General features: G+C 42.2%; 1 protein-coding gene across 2 annotated transcripts in view; it reads right to left on the reverse strand.

Annotated features, from left to right (window-relative positions):
- Nucleotides 1-12,789, reverse strand: part of SUSD5 (sushi domain containing 5) — a 67,539-nt gene that overhangs the window by 19,777 nt on the left and 34,973 nt on the right. The window contains exon 4 of one of the 2 annotated variants that reach the window (XM_008009391.3): nucleotides 4,588-4,776. The exons of the other annotated variant lie outside the window; for it this stretch is intronic. Within the exon in view, the coding sequence (XP_008007582.3) occupies nucleotides 4,588-4,776 (189 nt within the window). The remainder of the gene's footprint in view (nucleotides 1-4,587; nucleotides 4,777-12,789) is intronic. 2 annotated transcript variants of the gene reach the window in all.

A 12,789-nucleotide genomic window follows, 5' to 3' on the forward strand; every position in this document is an offset into this window, starting at 1 on the left:
TTGGGAGGCTGAGGCAGGAGAATGGCGTGAACCCAGGAGGCGGAGGTTGCAGTGAACCGAGATTGCGCCACTGCACTCCAGCCTGGGCGACAGAGCGAGACTCCATCTCAAAAAAAAAAAAAAAAAAAAAAAAAAGACCAGCTGCCAGTCTCCAGAATCTGAGAAGCCTGCTGGCAGAGATTACCTTCACACCCAAGTAACAGACGGTTGAAGTCACAGGCTGCCGTTAGTTATTCATGGTAACAGGGGCTAGAGTTAATACACAAGGAAGCGAGCAGCCAGTGTCATGGTGTCATGCACAAATCCCTTCAGATACCTTAAGTGAAAGGGTCTGAATGGTCTCATTGATCAGCATACAGGTGAAAGAGAATGAACATTTACTGACCCCCATACTATATTGTAGGTCCTGTTCTAAATGATGTATTCACAAGAACCTCACCTCTAAGGTAGCTTTGTGATAACTAGTACCTATTTTTAAATCATGGGTACTATGGGCAGTGGCTCACACCTGTAATCCCAGCACTTTGGGAGGCTGAGGCGGGTGGACTGCCTAAGCTCAGGAGTTCAAGATCAGCCTGGGCAACATGGTGAAACCCCATCTCTACTAAAAATACAAAATTAGCCAGGCGTGGTGGCACATGCCTGTAATTCCAGCTACTCGGGAGGCTGAGGCAGGAGAATGGCTTGAACCCGGGAGGCAGAGGTTGCAGTGAGCCGAGATTGTGCCACTGCACTCCAGCCTGGGCAATAGAGAGAGACTGTCTTAAAAAAAAAAAAGAAAGGGAAAAAAAGGGTATTATGGGCAAATTAAGGCTCAGGAAAGTAAAGAAAATGGTTTTCTCTTCTTCTCATCCTTTCTGTCATTGTTTAAATAAGCTCAAATCACTTGTTGTAGGAAAATTTTTTTAAAAGTATCTTAAAAGAAATCACCTTAAAAATAACAACAGCAAGCAAGCAAACAAAACAAACCCCCACAACCTCTTTGGACCTCTGATCTTCTTCCAGCTCTATCCTTTGTGTCTTCCCTATTCCTCTTCATGAGCAGCAGAAATTTGAACCTGAGTTGTCTGTCCTTGGCCTTGTTCCTCCCTGCATCTCATTCCTGTATGCACTGCAGTGTGGCTAAGGTACACCCCACATCCCCGACATATACACTGAAAACACAAGGCTGGCAGAACCTCCTTCACACAGTGAAGCCAGTGCATACGTGTGAGCTTTCATTTACTTGTTTTCTATAGCCTCTGGATTTACTGAGCACTTCCTCTATCTGGAAACACATTTTCTCTAAAATGTCACCTTCTGCGACACCTCACTTTCCAATCTCTATCTCATCATCTACTGCTTTTCTGTGTCTTTGAGGAACCTAGTTTACTAGTGTTTCCTTTAGGGTTGAGACAGTATTTACTCAACTTGTATAGACAGCACCTAGGATCCTGCCAAATGCTGGGATGTGGAATGAATGAATGGATCAATGTCCAATCAGCCAGTACAACAAAGACTGATTATCCAAACCCAGATGGGTCCAATTCCAAAATCCTTGTTTGACCCACTCCCCCAAGTTGACTTTTCTCCAATTTGAAGCAATTCATCTGGTGAAGATACTCTTGAAACACACACACACACACACACTCTTCTTACAATAACACAGATAGCTTAAATGTTAAATCCACAGACACTGTAACCATCTGTATATCCAGCCCAAGCATATAAACCAGAATTCCTGCCCAGCAGCTTAAAGCTTTAACAACTGCATTGCAGTGGGAATAATCATTTTGGACCCACAAAACCCGCATTTAGTGCTCATTCGACTAGAGCTAGCAAACAACCCATTTGGATGTGGGTGTGGCTCATGAGATGGTGCAACTTCAGCACCTCATCGGAACATTAACAACTCAGGGTGGGTATGGGCCTGCTTCAAGGCGACATGTTGGACAAACAGGAAGCTTGGTGCTTATGCTTGATTTTCTTGGGCAGGTGAATGATCAGAATTGGCAAGTAGCTCCCGCCTGGCACAAAGCAACAGCAACAGCAACAGAAGAAAGATGAGGAAAGTTCTAGAAGATTGCTCAAATTGTGCTTTCAGCACTTGTCCCAGTCTGTAACTTGTTATTAGGTATGCAACAAGGCAAGTAGAAACACCCAGAAAGTTTTTAAAAACTTTTGCAACAATTTGACAGGGGAATGGTATGTCTATTTAATTCAACAAAAATTGCATTTATATTTGGAATATATTTTATTTTATATTAATTCATTTTTATTGCATTTTACTAAAGTATTAATCAGCTAATGACTAGAAAAAATGGGTAAGAGTCCACAAAGAGGCCGGGTGCCGTGGCTCACACCTGTAATCCCAGCACTTTGGGAGGCTGAGGCGGGTGGATCACGAGGTCAGGAGATCGAGACCATCCTGGCTAACATGGTGAAACCCCGTCTCTACTTAAAATACAAAAAAGTAGCCGGGCATGGTGGTGGGCGCCTGTAGTCCCAGCTACTCGGGAGGCTGAGGCAGGAGAATGGCGTGAACCCGGGAGGCGGAGCTTGCAGTGGGCCGAGATCGGGTCACTGCACTCCAGCCTGGGCGACTGAGCGAGACTCCGTCTCAAAAAAAAAAAAAAAGGAGTCCGCAAAGAATTTGAAAAGTAGTGAAATAGAAAACAACAAAACCAACTCATTAAAAGACAGTGCAAGTGTGAAAAGATAAGCCACAGAATGAGAGGAAATACTTGCAATACATTAATTATGAATATTTCATGTAAAAAATTCTATAATATGTAAATCATCAAATTCAAATCAATGAGAAAAATGGGAAAAGTACCTGGACATTTTACACAAAGAAATTCTAATGCCCTATTAACATGTGATAAATGCTTGACCTCACTATTATTAGAGAAATGAATATTACAACTACAAGTCACCACAGAGCCATCACCAGACTGGCAGTCCTAAAGCTGATGAGGTGCTAAACGACAAGGACTCTCAGACACAGCTGATGGGAAAGCAGACTGGTCAAATACTTTAGAGAACACTTTGGCAGCATCAGCTGCAGCTGAACACACACATACTCCATGGGCATCAATTCTACCGCTAGGAACCAACTGAAATGTGTTCACATGGGAACCAAAGGAGGATGAGGACAATTATAGCAGCATAGTTTGTGACAGCCGCAAAATGTCCACCAACAGCTGACTGAATAAATAAACAGTGGTGTATTCATACTGTGGATAGTAAATACCAGTGAAGACTAGCAGCAGTGAAACCACAGCTTCAGGCAACAACGTGAATGACTCTCACAGTCGTGACAGCGCCCTAGGTCTCATCTGAGTTCCCTCATGGGATCTGCAGGACATTCCAGGGACAAACTGTCCTATAAGTTCGGTAACATCATGGTGCTGGAGTTATTTCCCTCCGCAGGACCAGCCTCCGCTTGGTACCTGGATGTCATGGGAGGCCAGGGTGGGGGTTCTTGAAAAAGTCTTGGAGTAAGAGGAGCACTGTGAGATCAGGGAACAATTCAGGGTCTGGCATGAGGTCCAAGGTATAGGAGTCACAAGCCAGGTCAGCCATGGGGCTGTCCCAGCTGCCTGCTGGCTGCTGTGTCCCTGTGGGGGTGGGGAGGCCAGGACTGGGTGTGGCTGGACACAGTGATTTCTGCTGCTGGAAAAATTCCCCAGGGGCTGGGCAGCAGGGGTTAAGGAGGCTGCAGTAAACTAGGACTCCTAGAAATGTGATGTTGATGGAATGGGGACATCTGGGGAAATCAGATCCGGTTTGGGGGACTCTGTCCACTAGGACTCTTTTTAGTTTCAACTAACTATTCAGACTCCACAGGTCACACCTGGCATTCAGAAGGCTCCAGGCCAGGGAGCAGAGCAAGGCCGCCAGGAAACAGCAAGCAAGTTTCATCCATGGGAAGAGCCCCTGCAGCAGTCCCATACAGCTGTCCTGGAGTTCGTCTCCTTGCTCCACCCCTCACCACCCTGGCCTTCCTCCCAAGATTGCTCAGGTGGATCAGAACTCATATGTGTGGTGTGGATCGATGATGCTTGGAAGTCCCATGCCCCATAAGAGTTCAAATGTCTTGCAACAACCCACAGAATAGTTCTCAGGGTCCCCACAAAGGCCATGCTCAGATACAAGAATCACCACCCTCAGAACAGCACGGAGCTGGGCTTCCTAACATGTGCTCATTATAGTCTTCCCGGCCCAGTTTACCAACCGGGGGTCATTTTCCCCAGAAAAAGGCTGCTTTGTACCACAGCTGATGTTCCATCTTGACCAGGTTTCCAAGGAAATAAACTACAAAGTTACCTCAAGGTCAACTGTGTACTTAGAGAAGCAGCAGGGATTTTAACTTGTTAACCCTTTACTCCCAGCACGGAAGATGAAGAGCTCAGTTGCACATTTGAAATGCTACAGGAATCCCCAAGCGGAGATGTTGCTAGGTCCAGGGCTCAGCAGAAAGGTCTGAAAGCCTCTTTTCAAAGGCACCTTGGTGGAGAGGAGCCCACCACATGCAGCCAGCAGCCGCGGAGCCCTCTGCCAGCACTGCGTGGGTACGTGAAGGTGGCCCATCCCTGGGCTGCTTACCTTTCCCGCAGGCCTGCACCAGGCCGTACCACTCCCCACAGCTGTTACATAGCAAGGTGAAGGCGGTCTCCCGGTGGCCCGTGATGTGGCCTGGGGCGCACACGTACAGCAGTTCGTCCCCCATCTCCAAGCCGGTGCGGCCCTGCAGGATGGTGTGTGGGAACGAAGGCGGGTCTCCACACGGCTTCTCTGAGGAGAAGGAATCACAGTCAGCTTTTCCAAACTGTGCGGAACTTTTTCAGCCTGTGAGAAAACAGACTTAAAACACAGCTCTCCCCTGCCGCCCACCGCACCCTCAACTGTGATCACAGGGGCTGTTTCTTGGTCACCCTGGCAACTCCAAGGCCTGGCAGAATGCCTGGAATAGAAGAGGCACTCAAAAATAATTGTTGCGTGAATAAATGCCAGAGAAAGTGCTACAACTTTGCATTTTTAAGCTGCCAAACAATGTTACCTTCTGATGTCTCCTTGAAAGGAGTGTCTGGAGATACATACCTAGCAGCAAGCTCCCTTTTGCCATATTTTGATAAGTGAATAGGAACTCTGACAAAGGCTAAATGGTACAGACTACAGAGCACAGCAGAGGGTACCTTCCCCCCACCACCCTGCTCACAACGTCAACACCAACGGCAACAACGTCATCAGTTTGGTAAATATAAAAGTTACACACACACACGCATGCACACACTCACACACCCTGTATATACAAATATATATATACACACACATACATAAATGCATACATATTTCTGTTTTTTAAACATAAATGGGATTTATATCATATGCATTACTGAGCACCCTGCTTTAAAAAAGTTGATAAACTATTTTTTAGGTTCACATCAAAGCTGAGCAGACAGTACAGAGAGCTCCCTATACCCCCGACCCTTCCACGCACACAACTTCTCCCACTATTAGCATTCTGCACCAGCGCGGTCCATTTGTGACAACTGATGAAACTCCACTGATACCTCATTATCACCCAAAGTCCATAATTTACCTCAAGGTTACCAGAACCTTGTTATCATAGCCTTGAGTGGTTATGGTAACCTTGGTGTTGTACATTCTATGGGCTTTGACAAATGCACAATGACACGTGTCCACCATTATTGTACCATACAGAACAGTTTTACTGCCCCCAAATCCTCTGTGCTCTGTTTATTTAGACCTTCCTCCTCCCGAAAGCTTCAACAGTTGATCCTTTTGCTGTCTCCATAGTTTGCTTTTTCCAGAATTCACATAGTTGGCATCATAGTATGTAGCCTTTTCAGATTGGCTTCTACAACTTAGTAACATGCAATGAAAGCTCCCCCATGTCTTCTTATGGCTTGAGAGCTCATTGCTTTTTAGCACTGAATACTGTTCCATTGTCTGGAAGTTTCACAGTTTTTATCTATTCACCTACTGAAGTACATCTTGGTTGCGTCCGAGTATTGGCAACTATGAATAAAGCTGCTATACACATCCATTTACAGGTGTTTTTTTTTTTTTTTTTTTTTTTTTTTTTTGAGATGGAGTCTCGCTCTGTCGCCCAGGCTGGAGTGCAGTGGCCAGATCTCAGCTCACTGCAAGCTCCGCCTCCCAGGTTTACGCCACTCTCCTGCCTCAGCCTCCCGAGTAGCTGGGACTACAGGTGCCCACCACCTCGCCCGGCTAGTTTTTTTGTATTTTTTAGTAGAGACGGGGTTTCACCGTGTTAGCCAGGATGGTCTCCATCTCCTGACCTCGTGATCCACCCGTCTCAGCCTCCCAAAGTGCTGGGATTACAGGCTTGAGCCACCGCGCCCGGCCCCATTTACAGGTTTTTATGTGAATGTTAGTTTCTGGTTCATTTGGGTAAATACCAAAGAGCATGACTGCTGGATTGTATGGGAAGAGTATGTTTAGTTTTGTAAGAACTGTCAAACTGTCTTCCAAAATGGCTGTACCATTTTGCATTCCCGCCAGCAATGAATGAGTGTTCCTGTTGCTCCACATCCTTGCTAGCATTTGTTGGTTTGTGTTCTGGATTGCAAATATTTTCCCAAGTCTGTGACCCATCTTATTCTCTAGACATTGTCTTTTACAGAACAGAAGTTTTAAATTGTAATGAATCCCAGCTTGTCAACTATTTCTTTCATGCATCATGCCTTTAGTCTAAGAAGGCATTGCCATACCCAAGGTCATTTAGGTTTTCTCCTATGATAACTTCTAGCAGTCTTACAGTTTTGGGTTTTACATTTAGGTCTATGGTCCCTCTCGAGTTAATTTTTGTGAAGGGTGTAAGGTCTGTGTCTAGGTAATGGTTTTTGTATGTGGATGTCCAATTGTTCCAGCAATTATATAAAAGAGACTATCTTTGCTTCATTATATTGCCTTTTCTCCTTAGTCAAAGATCAGTCAACTGTATTTATGTGGGTCTATTTCTGGGCTCTCTACTCTGATCCATTGATATTTCTCAGCTCTTTCACCAATAACACGCTATCTTGATTGCTGTAGTTTTATAGACGTCTTCAAGTCCAACAGGTTCAGCCCTTTGACTTTGTTTTTCTCCTTCAATATTTAGTTGGTTATTCTGGGTCTATTACCTCTCCACATAAACTACAGACTTTGTTTGTTAACCCGTTTATGCCAGAGGTTGCAAATTTTTTTGTGTGAAAAATCAGACCTTGGCAATGACCTTGAGCAGTAGGATGTAAATAACTCCCACAAGCTTAGCATTCCAACAATGGAACACGAGGCGTAAATGGGTTAATATCCGTAAAAGTAACTTGCTGGGATTTTTATTGGGATGTGTCAATCTATAGATCAAGTTGGGAAAAACGGACATTTCACAATCCACGAACATAGACTATTTCTCCATTTATTTAGTTCTTCTTTGATATATTTCATCAGTGTTTTACAGTTTTCTTCATTTAGATATATAGATCTTGGACATAATTTGTTAGAAATATACCTAAGAATTTCATTTTGTGTTTTTGGCTTTTTTGTTTTTTTTGAGATAGGGTCTCACTCTGTCGCCCAGGCTGGAGTGCAGTGGTGCGATCATGGCTCTCTGCGCAGCCTCGACCTCCTGGGTTTAAGTGATCCTCCCACCTTGGCCTCCCAAAGTCTTGGGATTATAGGCATGAGCCACTGCACCCAACTGGTAATGTGTTTTTAATTTAAAATTTCACTATTTAATTGCTGGTCCACAGGAAAGTGATTAACTTTTGTACATTAACCTTGTATCCTGCAATCCTGCTATAATTGCTTTTTTTAAAAAAAAAATTATACTTTAAGATCTGGAATACATGTGCAGAACGTGCAGGTTTGTTACTATAACTCCTTAATAGTTCTAGTTTTTGTTGTTGATTCTTTCAGATTTTCTATATAGACAATCATGTTATCTGCAGACAAAGACAGTTTCAGTTGTTCCTTTGCAATCTATATTTTCTTTCCTTATTTTATTGTATGAGCTAGGATTTCCAGTACGATGCCAAAAAGCAGTGGTGAAAAGAGATAGTTTGCCTTGTTTCTGATCTTAGCAAGAAAGCCTCAAATTTCTCACCCTTAATCATGATTTTAGCTGTAGTTTTTGTTTTTGTTTTTAGATGTTCTCTACTGAGTTGAAGAAGTTCCCCTCTATTCCTGGTTTGTTAGGAGTTTTTATCATGAATGGGGGTTGGATTTTGTCAAATGCTTTTTCTGCATCTATCAATATAATTACGTGATTTTTCTTCCATAGCCTCTTGATGTGATGGACCATATTAATTTTGAAGACTAGCCTTGCACACCTGGGATAAATACCACTTGGTTTTGGTGTACACATCTTTGTGTACATTGTTGAATTTTATTTGCTAATATTTTGTTGAAGATATTTGCATCTATGTTCGTGAGATACATTGGTCTGTAGTTTGTCTTTTTGTTTGTTTGGTTTTTTTTTGAGACAGAGTCTCCTCTGTCACCTAGGCTGGAGTGCAGTGGCGTGATCTCAACTCACTGCAAGCTCCACCTCCCGGGTTCACGCCATTTCTCTGCCTCAGCCTCCCAAGTAGCTGGGACTACTGGTGCCTGCCATCACGCCTGGCTAGTTTTTTGTATTTTTAGTAGAGATGGGGTTTCACCGAGTTAGCCACGATGGTCTCGATCTCGTGACTTGCCTGCCTCAGCCTCCCAAAGTGCTGGGATTACAGGTGTGAGCCACTATGCCTGGCCCGGTCTGTAGTTTTTTTTGTAATGTCTTTGGTTTTGGTGTCAGGGTAATACTAGCCTCAGAGAACGGTTTAGAAAGTATTTCTTCTGCTAACTTCTGGAAAAGATTGTAGAGAATTGGCATAATTTCTGCCTTAAATGTTTGGCAGAATCCACTAGTGAACCCTCTGGGCTTGGTGCTTTCTTTGGAAAGTAATTAGTTATTGATTCAATTTATTTATTTAATAGCTATAGGCCTGTTTAGATTGTCCATTTCTTCTCTGTAATGGACGATTTAATCTAGGTTATCAGATTTGTGGGCATAGAGTTGTTCATAATACTCCTTTACTTTCCTCTTAATGTCCATAGGATCTGTAATGATGTCTCCTCTAATTTTTTTTTTAAAAGCATAACCAATTGTTTAATCAAAGTTTTATGTGACCTAGGAGCCTTCAGAAATAAATACCCAAAGAACCAGGGAAAACTGATTTTTATGTTTAGATTCAATGAAGAATGGACAGCTGTGTAGAAATGTGATTGGACAAAAGGTGTATGATCAAATGGTAATATACTAAAGGGGGAAATCCAGCCAGGTTTGTTTGTTGAGCTTCTTGTTGGCCTCTCTGTGTAGCATTCTTTTCTCCAAGATATAGGCAGAACTCCTCTGGAATATACGTCTTATGACCTATTACCAAACAAGGTAGGTCAAGTTATTTCTTTCTGACTAGGTGCTACACAGAAAGGTGGGAGAAGGTTAGAATAATATTTCTAGGTTTTACAGCTTGCTTTGGGGTTTCATTTTCAATATTAGTAATTTGCATCTTCTCTCATAGTCTGGCTAGAGGCTTATCAGTTTCAAAATGGTTATGCTTTCAAAAAACCAACTTTTTGTTCCATTGATTTTATTGATTTTATGTTTGTAATTTTACTGATTTCTACTCTAGTTTTTATTACAGTCATGTGCCACATAACGACATTTTGGTCAAGGAGGAACTGAATATATGAGGGTAGTCTCGTAAGATTACAATGGAGCTGAAAAATTTTTAACACCTAACGCTGTAGCCATTGTAAAACCATAGAGCAATGTATTATTTATGTGTTTATGGTGATGCTAGTGTAAACAAACGTATTGCACTGCCAACTGTACAAAGGCATAGCACATAAAATTATGTACAGTACAAAATAATAATGATACTAAATGACTATGTTACTGGTTTACATATTTACTATTCTATACTTTAGTCATTATTTTAGAGTGTACTACTACTTATTTTTAAAAAGTTAACTAAAGCAGCCTCAGGCAGGTCCTTCAAGAGATATTCCAGAGAAGGCATTGTTATAATAGGAGATGACAGCTCCATGTCTGAAGACTTTCTACTGGGACAAGATGTGAAGGTGTCAAACAGTGATGACGGTGATCCTAACCCTGTGTAAGCCTAGGCTAATGTGCATGTTTGTGTCTTCGTTTTTAACAATGAAGTTTAAAAAGTTAAAAAAAATTTTTTTTGAGACATAGTCTTGCTCTGTCACTCAGGTTGGAGTGCAGTGGCATGATCACGGCTCACTGTAACCTTGAACTCCTGGGCTCAAGTGATCTTCTTGCCCCAGTTTCCTGAGTAGCTGGGACTATAAGCACATGCAACTGTGCCCAACTAATTAAAAAAATTCTTTTCGGCCAGGCGCAGTGGCTCATACCTGTAATCCCAACACTTTGGGAGGCCAAAGCAGATGGATCACTTAAGGTCAGGAGTCAAAGACCAGCCTGGCCAACATGGTGAAACCCTAAAATAACTTTTTATACTAAAAATACAAAAAAAATTATCCGGGCATGGTGGTGCATGCCTGTAATCTCACTTACTCAGGAGGCTGAGGCAGGAGAATAGCTTGAACCCAGGAGGCAGACGTTGCAACGAGCTGAGGTTGCCTCAGTGATGGAGTGAGACTTTGCCTCAAAAAAAATTTTTTCTTTTTGTAGACATGGGGTCTTACTATGTTGCCCAGGTTGTTCTTTAACTCCTGGCTTCAAGAGATCCTCCTGTCTCAGGCCTCCCAAAGTGCTGGGGTTGCAGGCATGAGCCAGCACACCCAGAAAATCATCATCATCATCATCATCATCATCATAAATTTAAAAAATAAAAATCTTATAGAATAAGGATATAAAGAAAATATGTCTGTACAATTGTACAATGTGTTCTTGTTTTAAGCTCTGTTATTACAAAAAAGTCAAGTTTTAAAAAATTAAAAATTATAAAGTAAAAAAGTTACAGTAAACTAAAGCTAATTTATTACTGATGAAAAAATATTTTCATAAATTTAGTGTAGTCTAAGTGTACAGCATTTATAAAGTCTGCAGTAGTATACAGTAATGTCCTAGGCCTTCACATTCACTGACCATTCATTCACTGACTCACCTATGGCAACATCCAGTGCTGCAAGCGCCATGCGTGGTAACGCCCTATATAGATGTATCATTTTCATCTTTTGTTTTTTGCATTTGTTTGGTTTTTGTTTTGGGGGTGGGGAGATTTGATAAAATCTCACTCTGTTGCCCAGGCTGGAATGCAGTGACATGATCGTGTCTTACTGCAGCCCTGAACTCTTGGACTCTCAAGCAATCCTCCTGTGTAGCTGAGACCAAGAGCATATGCCACCTGGCCTAGATATTTTTTCCCCCGTTGGAAAGACGGGAGCTCCTTATGTTGCCCAGGCTGGTCTCAAACTCTTGGGCTCAAATGACCCTCCCCTCTCAGCTTCCCAAAGTGCTGGGATCACAGGCATGAGTTACTGTGCCTGGCCCATTTTTTTTGTTTGTTTTACCTTTTATACTATATTTTTACTGTACATTTTCTGCTTAGATACACAAATACCTACCATTGTGTTACAACTGCCTACAGTATTCAGTACAGTAACACACTGTACAGGTTTGTAGCCAAGGAACAATAGGCTGTACCATTGCCTAGGTGCATAGTAGGCTATACCGTCTAGGTTTGTGTAAGTGCACTCTATGATGTTCACACAATGACAAAATCATCTACAATGCATTTCTCAGAATGTATCCCTGCTGTTAGGCAATGAATACTGTATTTTTCTTCTGTTTAATTTAGATATAACTTGCTCTTCTTTTTTGAGTTTTCTAAAGTGGAGGCTAAGATTACTGATTTTAGATTTTTCTTTTTTTCTAATATATGTATTCACTGCTATAAGTTTGCCGCTAAGCACTGCTTCTCACAACTTTTGAAAAGTATTTTCATTCTCATGTGGTTAAAAATATTTTAAAATTCTCTTGAGATATCTTCTTTGACCCACGCATTATTTAAAAGTGTGTTGTTTAATCTCCAAGGACTTTGGGATTTTCCAGCTATCGTTTGGTTATTGTTTTCTACCTTAATTCCACTGTGGTCTGAGAGCAGATGTCATATTCATATTCTTTAAAATTTGTTAATTTGTGTTTTATGGCCCAGGATGTGGTCGATCATAGCAAATGTTCCATGTGAGCCTGAGAAGAGTGTGTAATCAGCTGTCGTTGGATGAAGTGGTCTAAATATGTCAATTATATCTAGTTAACTAATGGGGCTGTCAAGTTCAACTGTGTGATTGCTGATCTGCCTGCCAGATCTGTCCATTTCTGACAGAAGGGTGTTTAAATCTCCAACTACAACAGTGGATTCATCTATTTCTCCTTGCAGTTCTATCAGTTTTTCCTCATGTATTTTGGCATCCTGTGGCTAGGCACATATACATTAAAGATGGTTATGTCTTCTTAGAATATTGCCCTTTTTACCATTACGTAATTCTTCTCTTTATCCCTGATAACTTTTCTTGATCCAAAGTCTGCTCTGTCTAAAACTAGTATAGCTACTCCCACTTTATTTTGATTAGTGTTAGCATGGTATATCTTTATCCATCCCTTTACTTTTTGAGAAGGAGTCTCGCTCTGTTGCCCAGGCTGGAGTGCAGTGGCGTGATCTTGGCTTACTGCAAGCTCCGCCTCCTGGGTTCACACCATTCTCCTGCCTCAGCCTCCTGAGTAGCTGGGACTACAGGCTCCCGCCA

Source organism: Chlorocebus sabaeus, chromosome 15 (genome assembly GCF_047675955.1).
Source record: "Chlorocebus sabaeus isolate Y175 chromosome 15, mChlSab1.0.hap1, whole genome shotgun sequence".
Classification (NCBI taxonomy): Eukaryota; Metazoa; Chordata; class Mammalia; order Primates; family Cercopithecidae; genus Chlorocebus; species Chlorocebus sabaeus.